General features: G+C 47.2%; 1 protein-coding gene across 1 annotated transcript; it reads left to right on the top strand.

Moving 5' to 3' along the window:
• The first annotated feature begins 266 nt into the window (after positions 1–266).
• LOC102447774 (uncharacterized) lies at positions 267–22,745 on the top strand. The gene is made up of 7 exons (XM_075928906.2): positions 267–325; positions 12,335–12,427; positions 15,396–15,536; positions 15,754–15,845; positions 16,403–16,529; positions 17,455–17,568; positions 17,942–22,745. Exons 3-7 carry the CDS (start codon positions 15,434–15,436, stop codon positions 20,536–20,538), a joined length of 3,033 nt encoding a protein of 1,010 aa, XP_075785021.2. The 5' UTR covers positions 267–325; positions 12,335–12,427; positions 15,396–15,433; the 3' UTR covers positions 20,539–22,745.
• The last annotated feature ends 1,558 nt before the right edge of the window (positions 22,746–24,303 follow it).

The raw sequence follows: 24,303 nt of genomic DNA, 5'->3' as shown, positions 1-24,303 counted from the left end.
GTACCCCATGGGGACTTGGCAGCACGGGGCTGTATTGCCTAGAGCTGCTGTTTGATTGCAGTTACCCCTGTCTGCCCCCCCAGGACCGCCGCCTTCACATCCCCCTCGCCCCATCCCCGCAGCCAGGGGCAGGGACTGCAGCCCCCCCGCCTACCAGAGACACGTGGGAGCCCAGCTGGGGCGGCAGAGCACGGCTATTGGTTAGGCGGGCTGTCGCTCCAGGATCCCCTCAGCTGCTGATTGGTGGGCGGAGGGCCGGGGCAGGAGGGTGAAGGGAGGGGCGGGGAGCAAAGGCAGGAGCCGGGACCTGGCTGCGGCGCTGCAGGTAGGAGCTGGGGGCCGGGCCGTGTGCAGCCAGCAGGGGCCCAACTGGGGCGGGCGGCGGCAGCTCATCCCCCCCCCTCGCCCGCCGCGCCCTGTCAGGGGCAGGGGGCGCTGTGGCGGTTGCGCGCGGGGAAAGTTCGCGCCGTGGCCGTTAGAGGGAGGTGGGCGCGTGGCCGTTAGAAGGCGGAGGGGGCGTGGCCGTTAGGGGCCGTTACACGGCGGAGGCGCGCGCGGGGATTGCTCCCCTCAGCCGGTTTAACGGCTCCTCCCCTGAATCCCGGGCCCTGCAGCGAGACCGCTGGCCCTTGGCGAGTGGCTCCTGCCTCGCGGCACGTTTATTGCAAACTGGGCTGCGGCCCCAGGGGTCACCCGCCGGGCGGGGTCGACCCGTAGCTCTTGGCGCCTCTGACAGGGTCCTGACTGGTTTGGCAGGGAAGCTCTCAAGCGCTGGCGCGTCAGTTCCCCCGCTGTCGTGCTGCTCCTGCCCTCTGCCTTGGAGCTGCCCCCCCCCCCAGCCTCCTGCTTCTGTGCCAGGTGTGGGAGGGAGAAGGGGGGGCACTGATGTCAGGGTGTCCCTTCCCCCCACTTCTGTACCCCGTCTCCACTCAGAGAAGGGATGGAGGGAGCTTGGCAATGCAAATCGCTGTCTCTCTCTCACACGTGCATCTTGCCCTTCACTCTCCTCTCCCGACCCAACACGCACCTGGGCTGTGTCTAGACTGGCAAGTTTTTCCGCAAAATCATCTGCTTTGGCGGAAAAGCTTGCCAGCTGTCTACACTGGCCGCTTGAATTTCCACAAAAGCACTGATGATCTCATGTAAGATTGTCAGTGCTCTTGCGGAAATACTATGCTGCTCCCGTTCGGGCAAAAATCTTTTTCCGAAAAACTTTTGCGCAAAAGGGCCAGTGTAGACAGCAGAGATTTGTTTTCTGCAAAAAAGCTCCGATCGCGAAAATGGCGATCGGGGCTTTTTTGTGGAAAAGCGTGTCTAGATTGGCCACGGACGCTTTTCCGCAAAAAGTGCTTTTGCGGAAAAGCGTCCTGCCAATCTAGACGCTTTTTTCCGAAAATGCTTTTAACGGAAAACTTTTCCGTTAAAAGCATTTCCAGAAAATCATGCCAGTGTAGACGTAGCCCTGGGTGGTTGTTACTACTGCCGCTGTTTGCAAAGTGCCTTATGTTTGGTTTTTGACTGGTTTGTGCGTTTCATAATTTTCATGTCTCTCTTATGCTTACATTTAATTCTTTGAGCAGTGAGTTCTAACATGCCTAATGGCTGGAGCAATTATCCCTGTGGTAACCGCTGCTCCTGGAAGTAGCTAGCATGTCCCTGCAGCCCCTGAGAAAGGCACATGTGGTCCTTGCCTGCAGACACCGCTCCTGCAGCTCCCATTGATCAGTAATGGGGAATGTTGGCCAATAGAAGCTGTGGGCTCAGGGCCTGTAGATGAGGGGGTAGCACATGGTGCCATGGAGTCATTGCTGAACATGTCAGCTGCTTTCAGGAGTGGTGCAGGGCCAGGGCAGAGGTAAACCTGCCTTAACCCCATTGCTCCATCACCCAGAAGCCATCTCAGTTAAACAGTACCCCGCCAGAGCCTGCTTCCTGAATCCTCCTGTCCCAGCCCTGAACCTCCCCCTGCCCCAGATGTGAGTCCCCCTGCACCCATACCCCTTCCCAGAGCTTGCACCCTGAAACCCTTCCCGGACCCCAATTCCCCCACCCTAGGCTAAGCCCAGAGCACCTCTCACACTCCAAACCCCTTGGCCCAAGACCAGAGCCTGCACCTCAACCCTCTACCAGCCTGATGAAAGTGAGTGAGGAAGAGGGATGGAGTGAGCACGGTGAGGCCTCAGAGAAAGGGTGGCGCAGGGGCAGAGCCTCAAAGAAGGGGTAGAAAGGAAGTAGAGCAAGGGTATTTGGGTTTGAGGTAGATCTTACATTGCACTTAAATTGAAAAAGTGAACTTGTGGTTAAAAAGGTTTGAGACCACTGCCCTAGAGACTGGCAGCCCCTCACCTCCAAAAATCATGAGTTACGTGACCAGCAACCACAAGCCTCTATGTATGTAGAACGCACTTAGATTTCCACTTAGATCCAGTATGTAGAACGTACTTAGATTTCCACAAAGCCTCTGACAAGGTCACTCAGCAAAGGCTCTTTGGTAAAGTAAGTTGTCATAGGATAAGAGGGAAGATAACCAGATTGATAACTGGTTAAAAGACAGGAAACAAAAGGTAGGAATAACGGTAACTCATGGTGTTCCCCAAGGCACCAATCCACATATTCACAAATGAACTGGAGATGGGTAAACAGTGAGGTGGCAACATTTTGTAGAGGATGTTAAACTGCTCCGCATAGTTGAGACCAAAGCAGACTGTGAAGAACTTCAAAAGAATCTTACCAGACTAGGTGATTTGGCAACAAAATGGCAAATGAATTTCAGTGTTGATAAATGCAAAGTGATGCATATTGGGAAACATAATCCCAACTACATGTACAAAATAATGGCTAGTTCTTTGAAAACATCCACACAGTGTGCAGCAGAAGTCAAAAAAGCAATCAAAATGTTAGGAGCCATTAATAAGACAGAGAATATCTTATTGCCTTTAAAATAAACACACAAATGAAAGTTTTTCTTCACTCAGTGCACAGTCAACCTGTGGAATGCCTTGCCAGAGGATGTTGTGAAGACCAGGACTTTAACAGGCTTCAAAAAAGAGCTAGACAGATTCATGGAGGTTAAGTCCATCAGTGGCTATTAGCAGGGCTCGACAAATAATACAATCTACTCGCCACGGGCGAGTAGATTGTAACCCGGAAGAGCCGGGTTTGGGTGATCTGAGCATGCGCAGATCGCTGGACAGCGCAGCTGGTGAGCGGGGCTCACCGCAGTTCGGCGAACCCTGGCTATTAGCCAGGATGGGTTGAAATAGTGTACGTAACCTCTGCTTGGTACCAATAAGATGATAGAAGTCGGATCATACCTGATGACTCATATGTCCATGGTGGTGGGAGAAACTGATGTATGTTTTAAATAAGCTACTAAAAGGCTGCAGTTGTTTAGTTCCCTCAGGTCTCTCAGGCTGCACTTCTGAGACACTTGCCTCAGTTTCCCCCAGCTGTTTGACAGGTGCCAACAAGAGAAGGAGACTTCTAGATTAGCCATAAGCGCATTGGTCATTGGGAGAAGGAAGGGGAACTTCCTCTGTTGTTTTCTTGGGACTTGTTGAAATAAGTGTGAAAAACAGTTTGGGGTGTTATTTTCCGTTTGTTTCTGTGAAGGGATACCGTCAGTTTCAGAGATAAGAACAGCAGAATTTTCATACTGCAGGTTGGACCTCTCTGGTCTGGCACCCTTGGGACCTGACTGGTCCTGGACAAGGGGATTTGCTGGACCTGGGGAGGTTCCTCCCCTCCTGGCCCATGCTAAACTGCTGCTCCCCCCCCCCCCCCCCATCTGCTGCCTGGCTAGCTGTTGCTCCCTGGGCCGGAGCTCTCCAGCTCCCTCTGGCCCTGCTGCTGTTGGGGCTGGAGTTGCATGGCTGGAGCTGGAGCTGTGTGGCCACTGCCAGCCTCTTAGTACTTCCCAGTTGCTGGGGCCATATCTCTCCGTTGAAGCACCTCCTCCCCCACCCCCCGGCTCCCAGGTGAGTCTGAGTTCCCCCGTCACATTACTGCCCCATGACCAAACCTCCCTATACCTGGACTCTGTGATCCAGGAACATCTGTGATCCTGCCAGACCATGGATGTTACTGGATCAGAGAGTCCGGGTTAAGGGAGGTACGACCTGTACAGTTTGTTATATAGGCTAGCTAATAGTGAAGTTTGATTTTTTTTAGAATAAAATAAGTTCTATTTTACATGTACAGATAAGTGGAACAAGGGCAAGAGTAGAGTCTGTGGGAGTTGCTTGTAGTATGGCTTTGGAAAACTCTGCTAGAAAATACATTTGGAATATGGAAGAGGTTTAGTACAACTAAAATACAGCAAGATGATATCTGAAAATTCTAACCCATGGGTTTTGTGAGTGAGGTGTTTGATGTGAAAACAGAGCAGAATGGGGGAAAAGACTAAGCTGGTAAAAGGAGAAGCTGTTGAATGTCTGCTCTTTGCTTGTATTTCGCTGGGAGAAAATTGAATAAAACATTACAGGCAGTCCCCGGGTTACGTACAAGATAGGGACTGTAGGTTTGTTCTTAAGTTGAATCTGTATGTAAGTCGGAACTGGCGTCCAGATTCAGACACTGCTGAAACTGACCGCCAGTTCTGACTTACATACAGAATCAACTTAAGAACCCCAGGCGTCCCCAAGTCAGCTGCTGCTGAAACTGATCAGCAGCTGATTCCAGGAAGCCCGGGGCAGAGCAACTCTGCCTGGGGCTTCCTGTAGTCAGCGCTGGTCAGTTTCAGCAGAAGCTGACTTGGGGACTCCTGGGGCAGAGCAGCTGGGGTGCTGCTGGGTTGCTCCAGTAGCGCCGCTCCTCGGTGCTACTGGACCAACCCAGCAGCACCCCAGCTGCTCTGCTCCAGGCGTCCTGATTCAGGCACCCAGACTGAAGCGGCAGCAGCGGCGGTTCTGGCAAAGCCTCAGAAGCGCGGGAACCCGCCCGGGCCCCTGGTCTGCTGGAGACAGTCTCCAGCAGACCAGGGGCACCGGAGCAGCTTACGAACGGGGCTTTCTCGCCCCGACCTCCGGGGCGAGAAAGCCCTGTTCGTAAGTGCGGATCCGACGTAAGTCGGATCCGCGTAAGTCGGGGACTGCCTGTACTCAGAAAATCCCAGCAAATTTTGGAGGAGAAAGGAGTTAACAAATCAACTACATGTGGTGTTTGAGAAGTAATCAGTACTTTGTCCTCCTACTGTTCCCCCCACCAAAAAAACCCAACAGGAGTTAGAGAAAAAGATAAAAAGGAAGTGTAGACATCAGAGAAAGGAAACTGAAGAGGAAACATGTTGACAGGAGCCAGAGGCTGCCAGCTTAAGTTCCTAGACGGTTATAAAACAGACTGTGGTTGGCTGTTTAAGAGATATTGGAAAGATTTTGTGTTAAATAGAGATAAAACTTGTAATAGTACCACAGTGCCCAGTGTTGAGAGCTCCTTGAGAGAGAGAACTGGTACAGAGGAGATAAGTTAAAGGAGAATGAGATGCGTGGAGGAAAGGGAGGAGATAACCTCTCTTTTGTTAGCCCTAGTCTACACTAGGACTTTATTTTGAAATAATCCTCCTGAGGTCAAATTTATAAATAACAGGCTGTGGAATTTGAAATCTGTACTCCTGCTTTTCATTAGATGTAGCACTAATTCCAAAATAGTTATTTTGAAATAACATTAGTATGGATGCTCTGGTGCCACTATTTTGAAATAATTACTTCCCAGAGTACTTCAAACTATTTACTCTCCAAGGCTTCCTGGGACTCTTACTGTGGATGCGCTACCTTGGACTTAACAGAGCCAGCCTTGGACTTTTACAAGCAACCAGGTCATTACCACACTGTCTAGCCCTATTAAAGTACATATAGGTCACCCGAGGAAGGTTTATACTTTCATGTTGATAAAACAGTGGAGTCCGGATTAACCGACACCCAGTAATCCGACACTCCGCTTTATCCAACCCTGCAGAAAGTCGGTGGGAGCTGCAGGGTCGGATACAGCACAGGCCGAGAGAATGGCCCTGCTTGCTGCCCCATAGTTCTCTAGGAGAAGCTGCTGCCGCTGCTGCCGGGATGTTTCCAGGCAGGAGCGGCAGCAGCAGCAGCTTCTCCTAGAGAGCAAGGGAACAACTGATGCTGCTCCTGAGGGGGACGTCCCCCGCAGGAGTGGCATCAGCTGTTCCCTTGCTTTCTAGGAGAAGCTGCTGCTGCCGGGACGCTTCCAGATACCAAAGTTCTAATAAGTTTTATTATAACAGGTGTTAAAATAACAAGCAGAACAAAGCATATAACACTGAGTATATAGATTAACTGAATTTCCTCTGATGATAACATTAACTAAATTGTGGTATAAATTGTACTTGTCTAAGCATACAGATCTAATTACCTAATATGATACTATACTCATATAATCCTCTTCCCTAAGGCCGTGTGTGGAAGGACCAGCCTCCCTCTGCCGGGGGGTCTGGGTGCCAGCTGTGGAGAATAAGGAGACACCTCGGTTATGTCATAATGTCCAACCCCTAACCAAAGTTGGACTTTGCACCCTGAGATTTTGTGGGTACACATCCCTAATTGGAGGACGATATCAGGGCGTCTATGAACATGCATTAGTGAAACCACTTGATGTCTCCTTGGACTTGTTCCCAGCCAAGAAAGAGTGGGAAATCTTGTGGTTAGGTTCCAGGAAACCTGTTCACTTCAGTTAGCTAAGCTTTGCAGTTTTTGGACTTAAGTCTCACAAAATACTGAGTCATAGTCCAGCTGTGTACCGAAGGCCCAACTGAAGATTTAGCCACAGGGGTTTTTCATTATTCTTACAGAAATTATAAAAACAATGTAACCCTGTACTTACCATTACACTATTGCTCAAGCTAATTCATGGAGGATAAATCAAGTCCTGCAGGCCTTGCATTACTGACATTATTATTAAAATATATAAAGAAAGGGCTAGGACAGGACAGGATAGGATAGGAAAGATATATCTTAGCAGGCCACAGTGGGACTGCCTCTGTTTCAAGGGCCCCCAGTCCGGCCGTGCTCCCTCCTCCTCCTCCAGGCTGTGGCTGCTGCAGCCAGGGGGACCTCCACGCCTTGGAGCTGCCAGATGGCGGCATGGGGCCGAATGGCTCGCAGCTGGCCGAACTGCTGCAGTCCAAGCAAGGCCTCTGCCTGTGCAAGGAGGAGGTGCTGGCCTGCATCAGCCACATGGCTGAGGCCCTGGAGGACTACAGCGCCATCACTTGGCTGGTCTGCCTGTAGCCCGAGGATCTGCAGGAGCTGGCCGAGAGCCAGGTGCTCAGCCTGCACGAGAAGGTGCTGCGCCTGCCTCTCTGGCTGCCGGCAGCCCTGAGGAAGCAGGTGAGGTGCTGGGCAACCCATGGTCTGCTGCCCCCCTGTGCCGGTGGCTGCTTAGTGAGCCAGTGATCCTGCACTGCGGCCATACTTGCTGCTACTGCTGCCCCGAGCCCAGCAACTGTGGCCACTGCCATTGGCCCTGACGCGCTGCCACTGACGCGCCCACCCCTGCCAGCCCTGGATCAACATGGAGCAGGGCAACCTGCTGGAGAAGTGGCTGAAGGAGGAGAGCCGGACTGTGCAGTGATCACAAGGCTCAAGCAGCTGTGTTGGGGGTGCTGAACTTCCCTCCTCCCCACCCCGCTGGGGGAATGGCAGCGCAGTGATGCGCTGTCAGGAGGCTTTCTGTGCTGCTCCCATTAGCTCGCCAATGGACGCAGTGGGGGCACTGCTTGGCAGCAACAGGGGTGCAAGGCCAGGTAAGCGCCCCTCTTCATGCCCAGACCCCCGCACTCCAATCCACCTTCACCTCATCCCCCTGTGAAGACCCCGCACTCCTAGCTTGCTCCTACGCCGTCCATTGCTCCTGCACTTTCCCTCCTGGCCAGACACTCTGCTTCCAGCCTGCTTCTGCACCCCATCTCCCACCTTCACCCCTTCCTGCACTCCACCTCCCACCCAGATCCTGCACTCCCATCTCTGTCCTATTCACTGGCAGCCCTAATCTGCACACTGAACCCCTCATTTTTGTTCCCACCCCGAAGCCTAAGGGGGTCCCTAAAATCTACTAACCGTGGAAGCCCAGAAAAGTAAATTTGGCCTATGGGAAGCCCTGAACCTCAATCCTCCCTGTCCCTTCCCAGCTGGAGTGCCAGAGAAGTGAGGTGTGTCACTTCAGGGCTACATTGTTGAGGGGTTTTGGAGGATTTTTTTCTTTTTTTTGCTTCTCGCTTGTGTGGTCCCCAGCTGACTTTTCTGTGGGTCAGTGGCCTCCAACCCCAAAAAGGTTCCCCACCCCTGCCATAAATAAAGAAAACATTGAAACCTATTGTATTGGACATAAATTAATATTTTACTTTATTTAAAATGAAGTTTGATGAACTAGCTTGAGAAAGTGAAAATGCTTAGTCTGTTTAATCATTTAAATTAAACCATTCTCCTTAGCTGCAGCACTAGCAAATTGGCTCAGGTGTAATTATGTAATGAATGGTGAGTTTCCATTAGCAACTGGTGGTCTGTGGAAAGGTTTGCATTGAGCCAGGTGGTCCAGTGGAGAGAGCTCCTTCCCCCCTCCCAAGAGAGCGGCATGGGCCAGTGCAGGAGGGTTAAAGCTTGGCACATTGGGAAGGTTGCTGACCCTAGATTATCCCATTTATTTTTCTTCAAAATAAAGTATCATGGAATTGTGTGCTCCGTGTAAAGCTTGGGGTTTTTTCTTTTTTTGATTTTTTGCAGGGGGATAGAGAGAAGCTGCTTAGTTCAGCGCAACGTGTAGAGCAGGGCTACTTAACTTTGGAAGTCTTGGGGGCCACAATGATACTCACAGCACATGCCGAGGGCCGCAGCCTAAGTGTGGTTGCATATACATGCAAATATATATGCAAATAGCTTCTTTCACACTGACGGGCATAAATACAAAGCACTTCCCTCAAGACCCTGGCACTCTAGGCACCTGCTTCCTGGGGGCTAGAAATGCCGACACCCTGTTCCAGCCAGCCCGTCCGCTTGCGTCTTTCAATGCTCACCCTGCCTGGGAGATGCCTCGCCATGTTCAAAGTGTGTTGAGCCCCGAGTAAACCCAAACTGCACAGGGGGCGGCAAGCAAATGGGCTACGGGCTGCATGCGGCCTTCGGGCCACCTGTTGAGTAGCCCTGGGGTAGAGGAATTCAGTGTCTCAGACACATAGTTAGCTGTCTAAGTTAAGACAGACCTCACAGTTGAAATGGCTCCTTCGATTTTTTTTTTCATGTAAAGGCTTGCGAATGCGGTATGTTTTGAGAGACAGGATTTTAAGGAAAAGAGTGTAGCTGTCTGCAGCATAAGGAGGAGGAAATTTCTAAGCAGAGTGGGGTCAGAGAAGACTGACTGAACACCAGGGAAGGAATGGTTGGGGTGGTGCAATGCAGTGGAGAGGAAGAAATCAGAGCTGGGCTGCATGCAGGAACACTGGAGGGCAGAGGTGTTGCATAAATCGCTAGTTTCGTCCCCTGGAGGCTAAGTCAATTTGCCCCAAGAAGAGAGTCACACATTCAGGCTGGGTCCAACTCCATTTTATTGTTTGCAAACACGTTCGACTAAGGAGCTGTTGCTCAAAGCAGAGTCGACCCCGGGCGTTGGCTAAGCAGCTTCTTTTACAGACATCTTAGATTTCCCTAATTGACTCGGCATAACATGATTGGTTATTTTTTCTTCGTGTTACAACATTATTGGCTAATACGCTTCAACTTTATTCATTACTTAAGGCTTGGTGCAACATGCAATAATGCTTGCTAAACAGTTATAGCAATTCTCGGGGCCTGTATGCTTGATCGTGTGGGATGTGCAGTTTCGTTCTTGTCAGATGGAGACGAAAGTAGTTCCCTTTTTTACTGCAGAGGTTCTCGAACTACAGTGGGATTGCTCAGCTCTCATGTTTGTGCATCAAGAGAGGTATCAGTTCTCTGATTTCCTGTCCTTCGCCCTGTATTGCCAAGAGGCAATGGTTCTTCCCTTCACGGATTCAGAGGCAATAAGCACACAAATTGGGTGAAGGCTTAAAGATTTTACTAAGCTAATATTAGAGTGTGTCTAGACTACAGGGTTTTGTTGACAAAAGTGGACTTTTGTCGACAAAACTATACCTGTGTCTACACTACCGCTGAGTTCTGTCGACATAACTGTCGGGGTGGTGAAACACTGGAATAAATTGCCTAGGGAGGTTGTGGAATCGACACCACTGGAGATATTTAAGAGTAGGTTAGATAAATGTCTGTTAGGGATGGTCTAGACCTGTGGTCACCAACCCGTCGATCGCGAGGCCTCGACCAGTTGATCGCGAGGCGTTTGGGCACTCCCACCCCCGAGAAGCCCCACTACCTACCTCTAGTGTGGTGCTGGCTTCCCGTGGGGAGGATGGAAGTCCTGTCTGAAGCCCACGTCACTTCCGGGGGTTCCGGAAGTGCGTGGGCTACTCCTCTCCCACAGCTCTGTTGCGTGCTGGGGGAGGGGGCGTCGGCCCTGGAGGAGGAGTGAGGTGGCTTCCCTGCGCCACTGGTGCTGGAGGGGTGAGTGGAGCGCAGGGGTTTCCCTGCGCCGCGGGAGTGGGGTTTGGCCGCACCACACTGCGGGAGGGGGGTTTGGCCCCAGGGCAGGTGCCCACAGGAGGTTGGCTGCGCTGCGGGAACGGGGTGGGGGAGTTGGCCATGTCGCGGGAAGGGGATTTGACTCCGGGGCAGGCACCCACGAGGTTTGGCCACGCTGTGGCAGGGGAGGGGGTTGGCCGCGCTGTGCGGCGGGAGGGGGTTTGGCCCCGGGGCAGGCGCCTGTGGGGGTTTGGCCCTGCCGCGGGAGGGGGGGGCTTGCCCCCGGGGCAAGCACACGCGGGGCCCGGAGGAGGCACATGCTGGCTTCCCTCGGGGGGAGGGAAGAATCCTGGGAGGAGGCAGATGCAGGGGACTCTCTGCTGCCACTGGCACCCCGCCCCCTGTCCCCACTCCCCTGTCCCGAGCCACAGGACTCTGTCCCCTCAAAATGTATAATTATAAATGCTTCATTTAGATTTAAATAGCATGAATAAAAAACAGGCCATTTATTTCATAACTATAAACACGTGATTTTAATTTTACATATTGCCTAATTTAAAAATAAACTGTTTATCAGAGTGTGTAAGTAAGGGCTGGGGATAGCAAGTGATGGACAGGAGGAGAATAGAGAGGGCGGGGCTGTAGATCTTCACCTGTTCTGAGATTTAAAGAGTGATCTTGGGTGTAAAAAGGTTGGAGACCACTCTTCTAGACAGTACTGAGTCCTGCCATGAGGGCAGGGGACTGGACTCAATGACTTCTTGAGGTCCCTTCTGTTGCATAAATTGCTAGTTTCGTCCCCTGGAGGCTAGTCCAATTTGCCTCAAGAAGAGTCACACTTTCAGGCTGGGTCTAACTCCATTTTATTGTTTGCAAACAAGGTTGACAGAGGAGCTCTGTGCTCAAAGCAAAGTCGACCCGGGGCAACGCCTGAGCTGAAACTTTTGTGGATTCCACATTCCTTCTGGCCAATGTGTTGCAATGTGATTGGTTACTGTGAGTTTACTTAGTTCCCTTATATGGAAAGAGCTAGCAGAAAGATTAGCAGCTTCTGAGGAATGCACAATCAGCTAAATGAGACATGCTGTTTCGAGCTTAAGCGTTGAGGGGAAGAAGCACACTTAGTTTTTACTACACTTCCAGTCCTAGTATTCTATGATTCTATGATAAGGCAAATCTTTAATCGACATGCACAAAAAAAGATTATCCCTTTTCCACAGCAGCCAACTGCATATTTTGAATACGGAAAGATGGAAAGTCATAATCTCGCCCCCACTCCCTTTATCACTGATTATTTCTAAAAAGGAGAACTCACTCGGAGCTTTTCATTGAATGAGGGAGAAAACAAGATACGTTCCTTACTCCAATTTGTTCCTGTTGTAACAAAGAAACCCAGAGTGGCAAAGTTTGCTGTATGGTTAAAAGTTCCTGCTGAGGAGTTGGGCAGAATAATTACTTCAGTCCGAAGGGTTGAGAACGGAGAAGAGCTCTGAAGAACTCTCCTCATGCGATGATCATTTTCTGCTGAAAAGAGGGGAGTAGCTGAGGGCTCTGATGTGAGTGAAGTAGGAAGTTCTTTCCTGCAGTTGCAGGCACAGAGCAGGGGAGTTTGCTCTAAGCTCCGAGTTCTCTGTGAAAGGCTTTGAAGAAATAATTTCTTTGGAACAATTTGTTGAGGAGCATTTATATTTGAAAAGCCATGGATCCCTTGTACAGAAAGTGTTTTGTGAGTGACAGAAGTATTTTACCCAGATAGAATCTCTGTTCTCCAGTCTCTAGAAAACCCCAGGAACAAACTCCATCAGCTAAGAAACTCAGCAACTGCAAGAGGAACTGACAGAGTCCATGGCTGGAGAAAGAAAACTGTAAGTGCTAATTTCCTTGTTGTCACCATTCAGTGTGGTGATATTTCCATCCAAACTGGAATTTCACACTGCTGTGCCTAGCAGAATGGGGCTGTGGTCCACGAGGAAGCCTCTGGGGGACTGTGGTAATAAATATTACATTACAAGTCCGCCTGTTGTAATAATAGAGGGCAGTTCAGGACTGTGGGAAAAATTGTATAAAATCTTCCAGTCACCTATAATGAGGGAATTTTTTCCATCCAGCCAAAAGTTTGTTTTTCGCTACAAAAGTAGTAAGCTTCTTTGTTTAGGCTAAGCCTGTTAAGTAATATGCTAATGTTCCGGTTTGAAAATCAGAGGGTTTTATAAACCTATTTGTTTATCACTATTTTAAACTTTTTGTACTAATGGTTTGTTTCTCTTTTTCTTTTGTGTATATTAAGGTTTGTAGTTTCTGTAACTGGGAATAACTTAATGTAAAGGCATTTTTAAACAAAATGCAAAAGTGGTAAAATAAAGTGTTTTTAAATTGTTAAAGATTAAGCTTTTAAAGAAAACTTCTGCTCACAGAGCATCATGAACAACTCTTTTTTAACTGAATGCTGGCTTAATTCATCGCTACTATGACACTAACTGTAAATTGTGGTTCCAATCAGTGGAAAGGGTGATGGCAGCCCCCAAGTTATTGAGACTGGAAAAACAACACAAAGTGTGTGGGTGGCTGTTTTCGTGTATGTGAAACAGCCCAGTTCTAGTGGTTTGGATTAGCTATCTCTGTGATGGGCTGAATTGCTTCAGTGGCTGTGAAATGTAATGTTGGCAGGTAAAGTCTATAATAGACTAAAATGCCTGTGTATTTTACTACTTATGAGTGTTGCAAATGGCTCATGGATGCAACAGCGTTTCTGAAGAATGTAAGCTGACTACTTTTTAAAAGGAGGAAATCGATAGTGCTAAAACCTTGCAAAGGCTAAAATTCTACAAATTAGCAAATTTAATGACTCATGTTTGATAGTTTCAGGGTTTATGTAAAGGTGCAGCTTTAAATGAGGAGGAGGAAAAAAAGGGGAAGAGATTTTTTTGAGATTCACTTGGTCCTGCGTCAGCCCAGGGGACTGCACTGGAAGACCCTCTGAAGTCCCTTCCCACCTTTACTTTTTTATTTTAATTTTTTTAACTCGGTCTCGCTATTTAAAATATTTGAGGCATATTTATTGTAAAATATAATAATGTAAAATACAAGACCCAAAAGAGGGGCATAAAACTTGCTAAAACACCTCAAGAGGAGGAGCATGCACACACATAACTATGATTCTGTGAGCCGCAAGAAAGAAATTAACACCTCCTATATTGTATTTAGGTAATTTTAACTTCAGTATGTATAAACCTGTGATTCCAGTTGTGACTATAAAATCAGTCTACCCTCCCTACAACTGGAGTATTAATTAAATTCAGCAAGTTTTTTTTTTATTTCAATGTCTTGGTTATTTATTGGAACTATCCCTCTAAGTATTGCTTCTGTCAAATTTAGTTTAATGTAAAAACTTTTCAGACAAAAAACAGAAGAAGCAAGAGCCCCAGCTGAACTTCTAGGTGTGCAGCTAAGAGTTAAGAGCACAAAGAGGAAGTACTGCCTGATCTCCTTTTAAAACTTATTCCAGCATCAGTATGTCAGTCAGGGCTGAAAAACTGCATAGTCTCAGTGTTACTTTCCTGACAGTCCCTGGGAGACTGTGGAAACAAGAGGAACAGACAGTATTGGTGCTCAATGAGTCAATTGTCATCTACATTTCTCCTTAGCTGAACTAGGAAATTAAAGCTTGCTGCCCAATGACCAGTGTTTTAAGACAAAAGCACCAGGGAATTTGTAAAGATTTACTCTAGACCTTGGTTCGCATGGTCAGGAACTTATTACCCACCAAGTAAGAGATGGCTTAGCAAACAGGCACCTTTGTGTGCAGTCATTCTGGAATGTAAAATATAGCATGCCTTCAGTTCTGAGAGCCACACATTTTTTGATCTGAATGTGACAAATATACCTTGAGCCATGCAACTAGAGATAAGTAACCTGTGCAGACTAGACTGGCTTTCTTGTTTAATAAGGAACATGGAACAGGTGGTTTTCTGGGTATTTTAATGTTACTCCAGAATTCAGCATCTTCCTATGACGAGGCTGTTCCTGACCCAGAGCCCAGTGGATTCCGATAGGATGGTGATTGGAGCCCTTATCAGAACATTAAATTAGAACTTCTCTCTCACTACCAAAAAAAAAAAAAAAAAAAAAAAGGCAAGTGCCCTGGAAAATGTAAAGGCCAGGTATAGAGCTTTTTGGAGTCTAAAAAGGGTCTTGAGAGAGGGACAGTTAAATCTGGATTTGGTCAAGGTTCAAACAAAAAGATTTTCATTAAATAAAATAGTGCTCAAACGTAGAAGGATTGAATTACATGGGAAGGTGTTTGGGGAACCAAATGTTATTTTTTTCCTGTCTTTGTAAGCACCTAATAGACTGGGATCTTGGCTTGCGTCTGGAACTTCTGAGCTCCAGGGTAATGCAAATAAATCATTATAATGTTACTTAAAAAGCTTAAAAAGAGCTAAGGACCAGGAGTGTAAATGTGCTCTGCTATTCCTAGCTACTATATCCAATCAAATCAAAGGCACAAATGACGCAATATCACATAAGTGCAGAAAGGAGTCACTAGAAAGTACAAATCAACTCAGGAAGGAAGAAGGCTTGGTGTGGGCAGAAGGTTAAAACCCAGAAATACAAAATGGAGGGATCTCTTTCAGTCATTAGTGGGAAGAACTCAGCTGATATTGGTAAAACTGGAAGTTGGAAATCGGGGGACACAGAGCCCATTTCATGTATGTGAAAGGCCCATCAGCTTTCAATAACAGTAAAATAGAGAATCTGAGAGCCACTTGGCACTGGCCCCTACATTAATACCATTGTCCCCCATTCTGAGCTGTCAACATGTATATTTTCCAGGTCTCAGTTTGTGTGATCAGAAGAGAAGAGTCTCTAAGATGATGGAGCCCCCCTCCAGTGCAAGGTCACAGAGATTCCTCTACCTAGGACAAGAGCAGAGCTGTGACTTCAGGGAGAATTGGCAGTATCCACGGAAACTAGGTAAGAAGTTGTGTTTGGGGATGCATGAGGTGCAAGGGAGTGTGGATAGCACAGCAGGAAAGGGTGTCCCTGGGGCAGCCTGAATCAAACCATCAGAACAGCATTTGGTTGTCTAGTGGTGTGTTGAAGGATGTTCCCTCTTCCTAGTAGATATGTGAGATCTAGGGATGCATGTGTTTTTGAGAGTCCCTCTAATGGCACCTTTATCATCCTTTAGATCTTCCTGTACCTCACCTGTGTGTTATTTATGATAAGGGGAATGAAGGAGACCAGGAAATGGTGGCCTCGCTCCGTAGGTTCGGCTTTATGGTGAGTGTGAAACAGTCTGTGCTGCTCCTCCTGTCACACTGTGCTGCTTCCTCATCTATCCTCGCTCATTCCTCCGGCTGCCTCCCAGCTCCTCCATTGCTCAATGGTCTTTCCAGCTTTGCTTCTTTCCCCTTATCACGCCCCTTTCTTTGGGAGGGGCCTTGTGCATGTGGAACTCCTCCCACCCCTGCATAGCTCACTGCATGCCACTCCAGTTGGCTATGCCTCTGGCCATTCATCCCATGACCGACGGGTGAGACTACTGTGGGAACAGCATGTTATCCTGTGCCCAGAGGGGCTCCCTTGCGGCAGCAGGTGCCTGCGTCAGTGGCCTGGGTTGGGGCTAGTAGCTCTGTAGGGATGGGAGCTTTGGGGGCAGGCTGAGTGTGGCATCCCCTGCTGGGTGGAGGAGGTTGGGATAGTGGGAAATGGATTCTTTCTCCTCCTCCAATGCTGCACCCACAGTGATGGCACTGCCCTTTGCTGCTCCTTGTGCCCGAGTAGTGGGCTTGTGGCCAGAGCAGGCAGGTGCTGAGTGCAGACACCTGTCATTTCAGATGCCGGTGATGTTTGAGGAGGTGGCTGTGTACTTCTCTGAAGCGGAGTGGGCTATTTTGGATGAAAAGCAGAGGCAACTCTACAGGGATGTCATGCAGGAGAACTATGACACTCTCCTCTCATTAGGTGAGCAGCTGTTAAAGTCTCTATCAATTTGTCTGTCTGTGAGTGTGTCTGTCTGTTTGCTGAAGAACTCCTCCTAAATGGTAAGAGGTAGGACCACCGAACTTGGTATGCAGCTTCCTTTTATCATGACTGAAAGTAAAGCAGGGGGTTGGTGGTGCCAGGAAAATGGGATGTGCTTAGAATGCCATTGCTTCTCATAATACCAAAGAATGAAACTGACATAACAGTCAGTTAAACTGACATAACTGACATAACTGTTGAAAAAGGCTGAACTGAGATGAGCCAAAAAGATGGATGATCCTGGATTAGGACTGCTTCTCAATAAACTTTACAGAAAAGAGTTAAAATGGAGAAATTTGGGGTAGTTCTCTGTTTTGGCACTGTTAAATCAATGCTTGTGGTGTGAAAACTAGAAGACAATGCTATTGGAAAACAAATTGACTATAGTCCTTTTTGGTTAAAATATAACGAATGATAAGAGGTGATTGAGATTAAGGGAAAAAATACACTTCATGGAATTCCCATTCAAGAACTTTTACTAAAAAAAATAAACACATTTTAACAATCTCTTTTTGAAGAAATCCAATATAAAAATTAATATAATGAAAATAACACTATATTTTTGAAATATGCAATAATTGAATAAAGCATGTACATTTTCCATTTATTTTCTAAAAAAAACCCTAAAATTAACTGTGTTAAGGATACCAGCAATGCTGGGTAAATCTGTATTCTTCCTATAAGGAACACAGTTCAGTTCCCAACATACAGCCTGCTTGCCAAAATGTGATGCACAAATCTTTTATAGCCTGTATGGATTGTGTTTTTCCTCTTCAGCAAAAAAAATCATGGACTTTTCTTTGTAGTTATGTGTTTGACAATCACTTACCATGTTGCGATGCATGTACCTCTTTCCAACTGGCAGGATTTCCAATCCCGAAACCAGAGGTGCTATCCCGAATGGAACAAGGAGAAGAGCCATGGATCCCAGATCTCCAGCGTTCTAAGGAAAGGGAAATCCTGAGAGGCATAAGCACTGGTGAGGAATGAGTGACACCAACTGAGAAACTATCAGCGACTGGGATAAGCTGGGCTCCCAGTAAACCAACTGAGTCCTCTCTGTATTCTGTCTCATCTCATCTGACCCACTATTGTGCCCAGTCCTCACGGTGGGCAGGAGTCACTCCTGGTTCTCAATCATTGTTCTTGATCCCTGACAAAAGCCTTTTCCTCTCTCAGCCCTTTTCTTAGGCCTGAGATGGAATTTTGAGGCAGAACTGGCCCCTCCTCCTTCATTAGGTGGAATTCACTTCCTGCCTAGCAGGTTCTGATATCAATGATAAATCCCTTTCTGGCCCCTCCATCCCCAGCACAGGGGGAGTTGATCCCATCTGGACTTTCTCTCCCAACAGGTACTTGGACAGCAAGTGTAATCAAGGAGGAAAGTTGCCAGCAGGAAGGGGCTGTGGGAGTGAATCTGCACAGGATGTTCTTAGGAAGACCACCCTGCCCTGACAGGGCAGATGCCAGCAAGAGCCACGGCAGGGAGGGACAACAGAGGGGAAACCTTCCAGGCAGGAGTTCATCCATTCACAGGAAAAGAGGTTTGAGGAAATCCAAAGACATCAGCTCCCAAGTAACCATTGTGGGGAAGACACCAAATACTGTCAATGAACAGGGGGAAGGTTTCAGTAACAGCTCGCTCCTTATTCAAAACTGTCAACTAATCAGTGCCAAAAAGCATGCTGTCAGGTGTAGTGAGTGTGGCAAAAGCTTCTCTCGACAAGAATACCTTCAGATACATCTGAAAATTCATAGAGCGGAGAGACTCTATAAATGTAGTGAATGCAGGAAAAGCTTCAGACACAAGACAAGCCTCATTCTACACCGTTACACAGTGCACAAGTTGGGGATGCCCCGTAAGTGTCAAGTGTGCGGCCAGCTCTTTATCCTGAGAGAGAGACTTATTCAGCATCAAAGAACCCACTCAAAAGAGGCTCACATATTGTTCAGAGATGGGATCGTTAATGGGAACAGAGATGAGATACCCCAGAATAAAGGATGTGCAAGGGCAAAGCCAGACATGGTGGTGTCAGGGAGACGCCAGTACCCTGAGTGGGGAGATGCTAGTGAAAATACAGGCAAGGTGAAACAAGAGCACACTGATCCCCCAGACTGGAGACAAAGTAAATCCACTTCAAGCAAAACAGGCTTCACAAACTCTAAAGACACCAGCACACAGCATAGAGACTGCATGGGAGAGAGACTGAATACAGGCACTGAACTTGGGAAAAGTTTCAGTAACAGCTCTCTCCTTATTAAGCATCATCAAACTGGTGCCGAAAAGAGAACTTACAAGTGTAATGAATGTAGGGAAAGCTTCACACAACAAAAACACCTGCACTTACATCTGAGAACTCACAAAGGAGAGAGACCATATAAATGTAAAGAGTGTGGGAAAAGCTTCAGTCGGAGTTCAGTGCTCAAAGATCATGCCATGAGTCACAGAATGGAACAACCTTATAAATGTGTTGAGTGTGGGAAAAGATTTAGAGAGAAGACGATCCTTGCATATCATCGTTACATCGTCCATAGGGTGGAGAGACCTTATAAGTGTCCAGACTGTGGTCAGCTCTTTGTCCTGAGAGAGAGACTTATTCAGCATCAGAGAATCCATGCAGGAGTGGAACATGGAGGATTTAACGATGGGATCATGAGTGAAGGTGAGGCTAAGAATCTTCCATGTGAAGGACCTACAAGAGCAGAATCGCATAGGACACTCTCAGGAAGTCCCTGGGGTCCTGATCAGGGAAAAGGCAATGGAAGTCAGGGCAAAGCACGAAGGCAGCAGAGACGCCCTGCAGGCAAAAGAGGCAGTGTGGCTAACCGCAATGAAAGAGATTCCAGGAAACTGAAAAGCACTATCACCGCCCAGAGCACCAACAGCGGAGCAGAAACAAGCAAAACTGGTGACAAGGAGACAGGCTCCAATAGCAGCTCAGTCCTTGCTGTGCATCAGAAAATTCACCAGGAAGAGAAACGTTACAGCTGTTCTGAATGTGGAAAAAGCTACCAACAGCATGCTCACCTTCGAAGGCATCAGAAGAACCACACCGGAGAGAGACCTTATGTATGTGCTGAGTGTGGAAAGAGCTTTGTGTACAGATCGATACTCAGCAGACACGAAAGGACCCACAAAGAGGAGAAAAACTACATTTGCACTGATTGTGGGAAAACCTTCAGTGAATATTCATACCTTACAGCACATCAGCGAATCCACAGGGAAGAGAGACCTTATCAGTGTCCTGACTGCGACAAAAGCTTTAGACTGCGTGGACACTTCACCAGTCACCGTAGAACCCACACTGGGGATAAACCTTATAAATGCACAGAATGTGGGCAAGGTTTTGGGCGGAAATCAACCCTGACTAAACACATGAGAATACACACCGGAGAGCGGCCATATAAATGCACCCAGTGTGAGAAGAGCTTTCGTCAGAAGTTTGCTCTTTCCCAGCATCAGTTGTTGCACCAGGGAGAGACTCCTTACAAATGTACGGAATGTGGGAAAAGCTTTCGTCATAAGTATAGCCTTACCCAGCATCAGTTATTGCACCGGGGAGAGAATCTTTACAAATGTACGGAATGTGGGAAAAGCTTTTGTCAGAAGTCCAGCCTTACCCAGCATCAATCTCTGCACCGTGGGGAGAAACCTCACAGATGTATGGAATGTGGGAAAAACTTTCGTCAGAAGTCCAGCCTTACCCAGCATCAATCTCTGCATCGGGGAGAGAGACCTCATGAATGTATGGTTTGTGGGAAAAGCTTTCGTGTGAAGTCCAAGCTTACTGAGCATCAGTCTGTGCATCGGACAGAGAGACCTCACAGATGTTCTGAATGTGGGAAAAGCTTCAAAGGTCCATCAGATCTTAATAAACACTTGGCAAAACTTCACAGGAAACTCAGTACAGCAAATGTAAATTTATATCAAATAGATCTGCAATCGTGATGATAGAAAATAACAAGAGTGGAACTTTTTAAATTCTTCACTCTCACTTATCCTCATCAAATCTTGTATTTTAGAATGGGTGGGTATTATTGCCTTATTTATTATTATGGGAGCAGGATGTGGGAGAGGAACAAAACTAGTGAAGAGAGGAACAGATTTGTGAAATGGGGTCGGGGAATGATTAGTGGGGATTTCGAGGGCGTGGAGTTGAATTTTGCGAGTTGAGCAGTGGCATGCCATCTGTGGATGCCAAGCCTGAACTGCATCCCCTTGTGAGCCCGGAATATGCCTTCCTGGCTGGCTGTGCCAGTGAGACAATCCCATCCGGCCCCTGAGCACACATGCAGGATACCTGTTTGTAGACTAAAATGGCATCCTCCACACATTCTGATGACCCAGGTATTATATATAAAATTATCATGTCACTTAACAGATTGATTATAACCTAACTGAGATATGTCAACTGTAACTGTAAACAATGACTCATCATTGAATAGGTGTGTTCCTATTGAGATCCTGTAGAGATTGGTTATTACAACGTTTTTATCAATGACCTGGAAAAAAAGGCTGATAGAGTTTGCAAGAGACACAGAAATAACAAAGAGGACAGGTCGCTGATTCACAGTGAACTGGGTCACTTTGCAAACTGGGCACAAGAAAACATTATGCATTTTAATGCTGCTAAACGTAAATGCCTTCATGTATGAATGCCTTTCGGATTCTTTCCTGGGAAGGTGTGAGCCTGGAAAAAATTTGGGGTTATAGTAAATATTCAGTTGACTATGAGCTCCCAATGTATTGCTGTCTCCAAAACACCCAGTGCAGTCCTGAGATGCAAAACCAGGGAGATCTTGAAGTGGAGTAGAAAGGTTATTTTTCCTCTGTTTTTGGCACTGTGCAACTGTATTTGTAATACGTATCTCAGGGCTTACTCCTTAAATTTTGCTAGTACAGTTATACCAGCAGAACTTCCTATGAATAAGTGCGTCATCATGGGAAGTTATGGTGATAATTTTTAAGCCGTTAGCAAGAGAAGTTTTAAAGATGATGGGAGAACAAGACTAAATCAGCCCTGTCACATACACAAAGTAGCTGTGTGCTAGGCACTAACTGAATATAGCACTATTGACTAATGATGCAGCTCTCTTCCAAGGGCATATGGGTAATAATGGGTTGCCAATGTGTGGAAGGCAAGTATTGAAAATTGGCTATTGTAATTGGTAATGCCGATCCTACTTCCTCTTTGAGTTGTACATCCCACAGTCCACTGAAGGTATCCAGAAAAAAATACCCGTAATTCTTTCTACAGGGACCTGCTACTTAGCCATATGAATAGCTGCTTAAAATGTTTCACAGTTTACTCCTGAAAATAAAGCTGGGTAGAGAGTTGGGTAAGAAATGAAAAGAGAAAATGCCCCGTTTAACTTGCAACTGATGAAGCCCTATTGTGACTTGTTAGCTTGTGAAGTCCCAGAAGGCTGTGCAGCTATGCAAAGTATGAAATACACGTGTGACAGATTGCTAGGCTTGCTGGTGAAATAAGGAAAGGAGAGGTACTGAGAGTGTGCTGTTTGCAGATATTTTAGCCATTAATAGCAGGTCCCAAATGTTTTGTTGTGTAAAGGACAGGCAAGTGGTAGGAACACAACAAGGAAGTAACTCAGCTGTAAACAACTGGGCTGTGTCTACATTGGTGCGATCTTGCGCAAAAGCAGCCACTTTTGTGCCAAAACTTACTGCCTGTCTACACTGGCATGAGTTCTTGCACAAGAACACTGACGTTCTGATGTATGAAATCAGTGCTTCTTGCACAAGAACTCTGATGCTCCCGCTCAGGAATAAGCCCTCTTGCGCAACTGTTCTTGTGCAAGAGGCCAGTGTAGACAGGCAACATGAATTTCTTGCGCAAGAAAGCCCTCTGGTTAAAATGGCCATCAGAGATTTCTTGCGCAAGAGAGCGCCTGCACTGGCATGGATGCTCTTGCACAAAAGCACATGCCAGTGTAGACGCTCTCTTCTGGAAGAGTTTTTGCAGAAGAACTCTTCCGCAAAAGAGTTCTTGCGCAAAATCATGCCAATGTAGATGTAGCCCAACTGAGGCCTAACCAGTGCAGAGTAGAGTGGAAGAATGACTTCTCGTGTCTTGCTCACAACACACCTGTTAATGCATCTCAGAATCATGTTTGCTTTTTTTTTTTTTTTTGCAACAGCATCACACTGCTGACTCATATTCAGCTTTTGGTCCACTATAACCCCTAGATCCCTTTCTGCCGTACTCCTTCCTAGACAGTCGCTTCCCATTCTGTATGTGTGAAACTGATTGTTCCTTCCTAAGTGGAGCACTTTACATTTGTCTTTATTAAACTTCATCCTGTTTATCTCAGACCATTTCTCCAATTTGTCCAGATCATTTTGAATTATGACCCTATCCTCCAGAGCAGTCGCAACGCCTCTCAGCTTGGTATAATCTGCAAACTTAATAAGCGTACTTTCTATGCCAATATCTAAATCGTTGATGAAGATATTGAACAGAGCCGGTCCCAAAAAGAAGCCTGCAGTTTAGACATAGCCTATGACCATGAGTGATTACTTAAGGCAGATAGAACTCTTGTTTCATATTTTGGATGGGTGCTTTTGCAGGGCTTGTTCCCATTGTTCTTTGGCCTTCAAGGTGGTTCTGGCAGCTGGTCGCTGAGGGGGCTGATTCCATTACACACACTCACACATAGACACTTTTAAATGAGATTACAGACACACACCTAACTTTAAACAGAGTGAGGCAGTACAAAGTGTAAAATGGGGTCACTTTAGTTGCAATGTATTAACACTTTCAAACGGGGATTCCTTTACAATATGGGGATACATAACATTGGTAGCCATAGTTCATTAAAAGGGCAATTTCATTCTTCACCCCTACACTCCCACAAGCAGCGCCCTTGCAGCTTGCATGGAAGAGTGCAAGGATGATGATGGGGGTGGGGGCAAGGCATGGAGACTCCCTTCCTCCAAGGGACACTCATCACACAGAGACACACACTCTGGCCTCAGCAGCCGGCTGCTTTGAGCAGTCTGGGACTGCAGCTGCCTGGAAGCTGCCTGAGGGTCCCACTGGGCAACAGTGGGATGGATCCAGCCCGCGGGCAATATTTTGCCCACTCCTGTGCTATGAGGCGTCTGTAGGAGGCTCAAGCAGTTTTGGTGGTTTCTATTGTTCTCACAAGCCCCCCTAGCATGTGAGAACATAAGAATGGCCATACTAGGTCAGACCAAAGGTCCAATTAGCCCACTGTCCTGTTTTCCAACAGCAGCCATGTGCCCCATAGGGAGTGAACAGGTAATTATTAAGTGATCTCAACCATTTCCAGCCTCTGACAAACAGAGGCTACGGACACCATTCCTACCCATCTTGGCTAATAGTCATTAATGGACCTAACCTCCATGAATGTATCTAGTTCTTTTTGAACCCTGTTACAGACCTGGTCTTCACAACATCATCTGGCAAGGAGTTCCACAGGTTGTGCGCTGCATGAAGAAAAACGTTCTTATGTTTGTTTTATACCTGTTACCTATTAATTTCATTTGGTGACCCCCTAGTCCATATGTTATGGGAACAACTAAATAACTTTTCCTTATTCACGTTTCCCACACCAGTCTTGATTTTATAGACCTCTATCATATCCCCCTTAGTCTCCTCTTTTCTAAGCTGTAAAGTCCAAGTCTTTTTAATGTCTTTTCATATGGGACCCATTCCAAACCCCTCATCAT

Source organism: Pelodiscus sinensis, chromosome 5, assembly GCF_052426305.1.
Source record: "Pelodiscus sinensis isolate ZL-2025 chromosome 5, ASM5242630v1, whole genome shotgun sequence".
NCBI classification, from domain to species: Eukaryota; Metazoa; Chordata; order Testudines; family Trionychidae; genus Pelodiscus; species Pelodiscus sinensis.
This window is presented reverse-complemented; position numbering and strand designations above follow the sequence as displayed.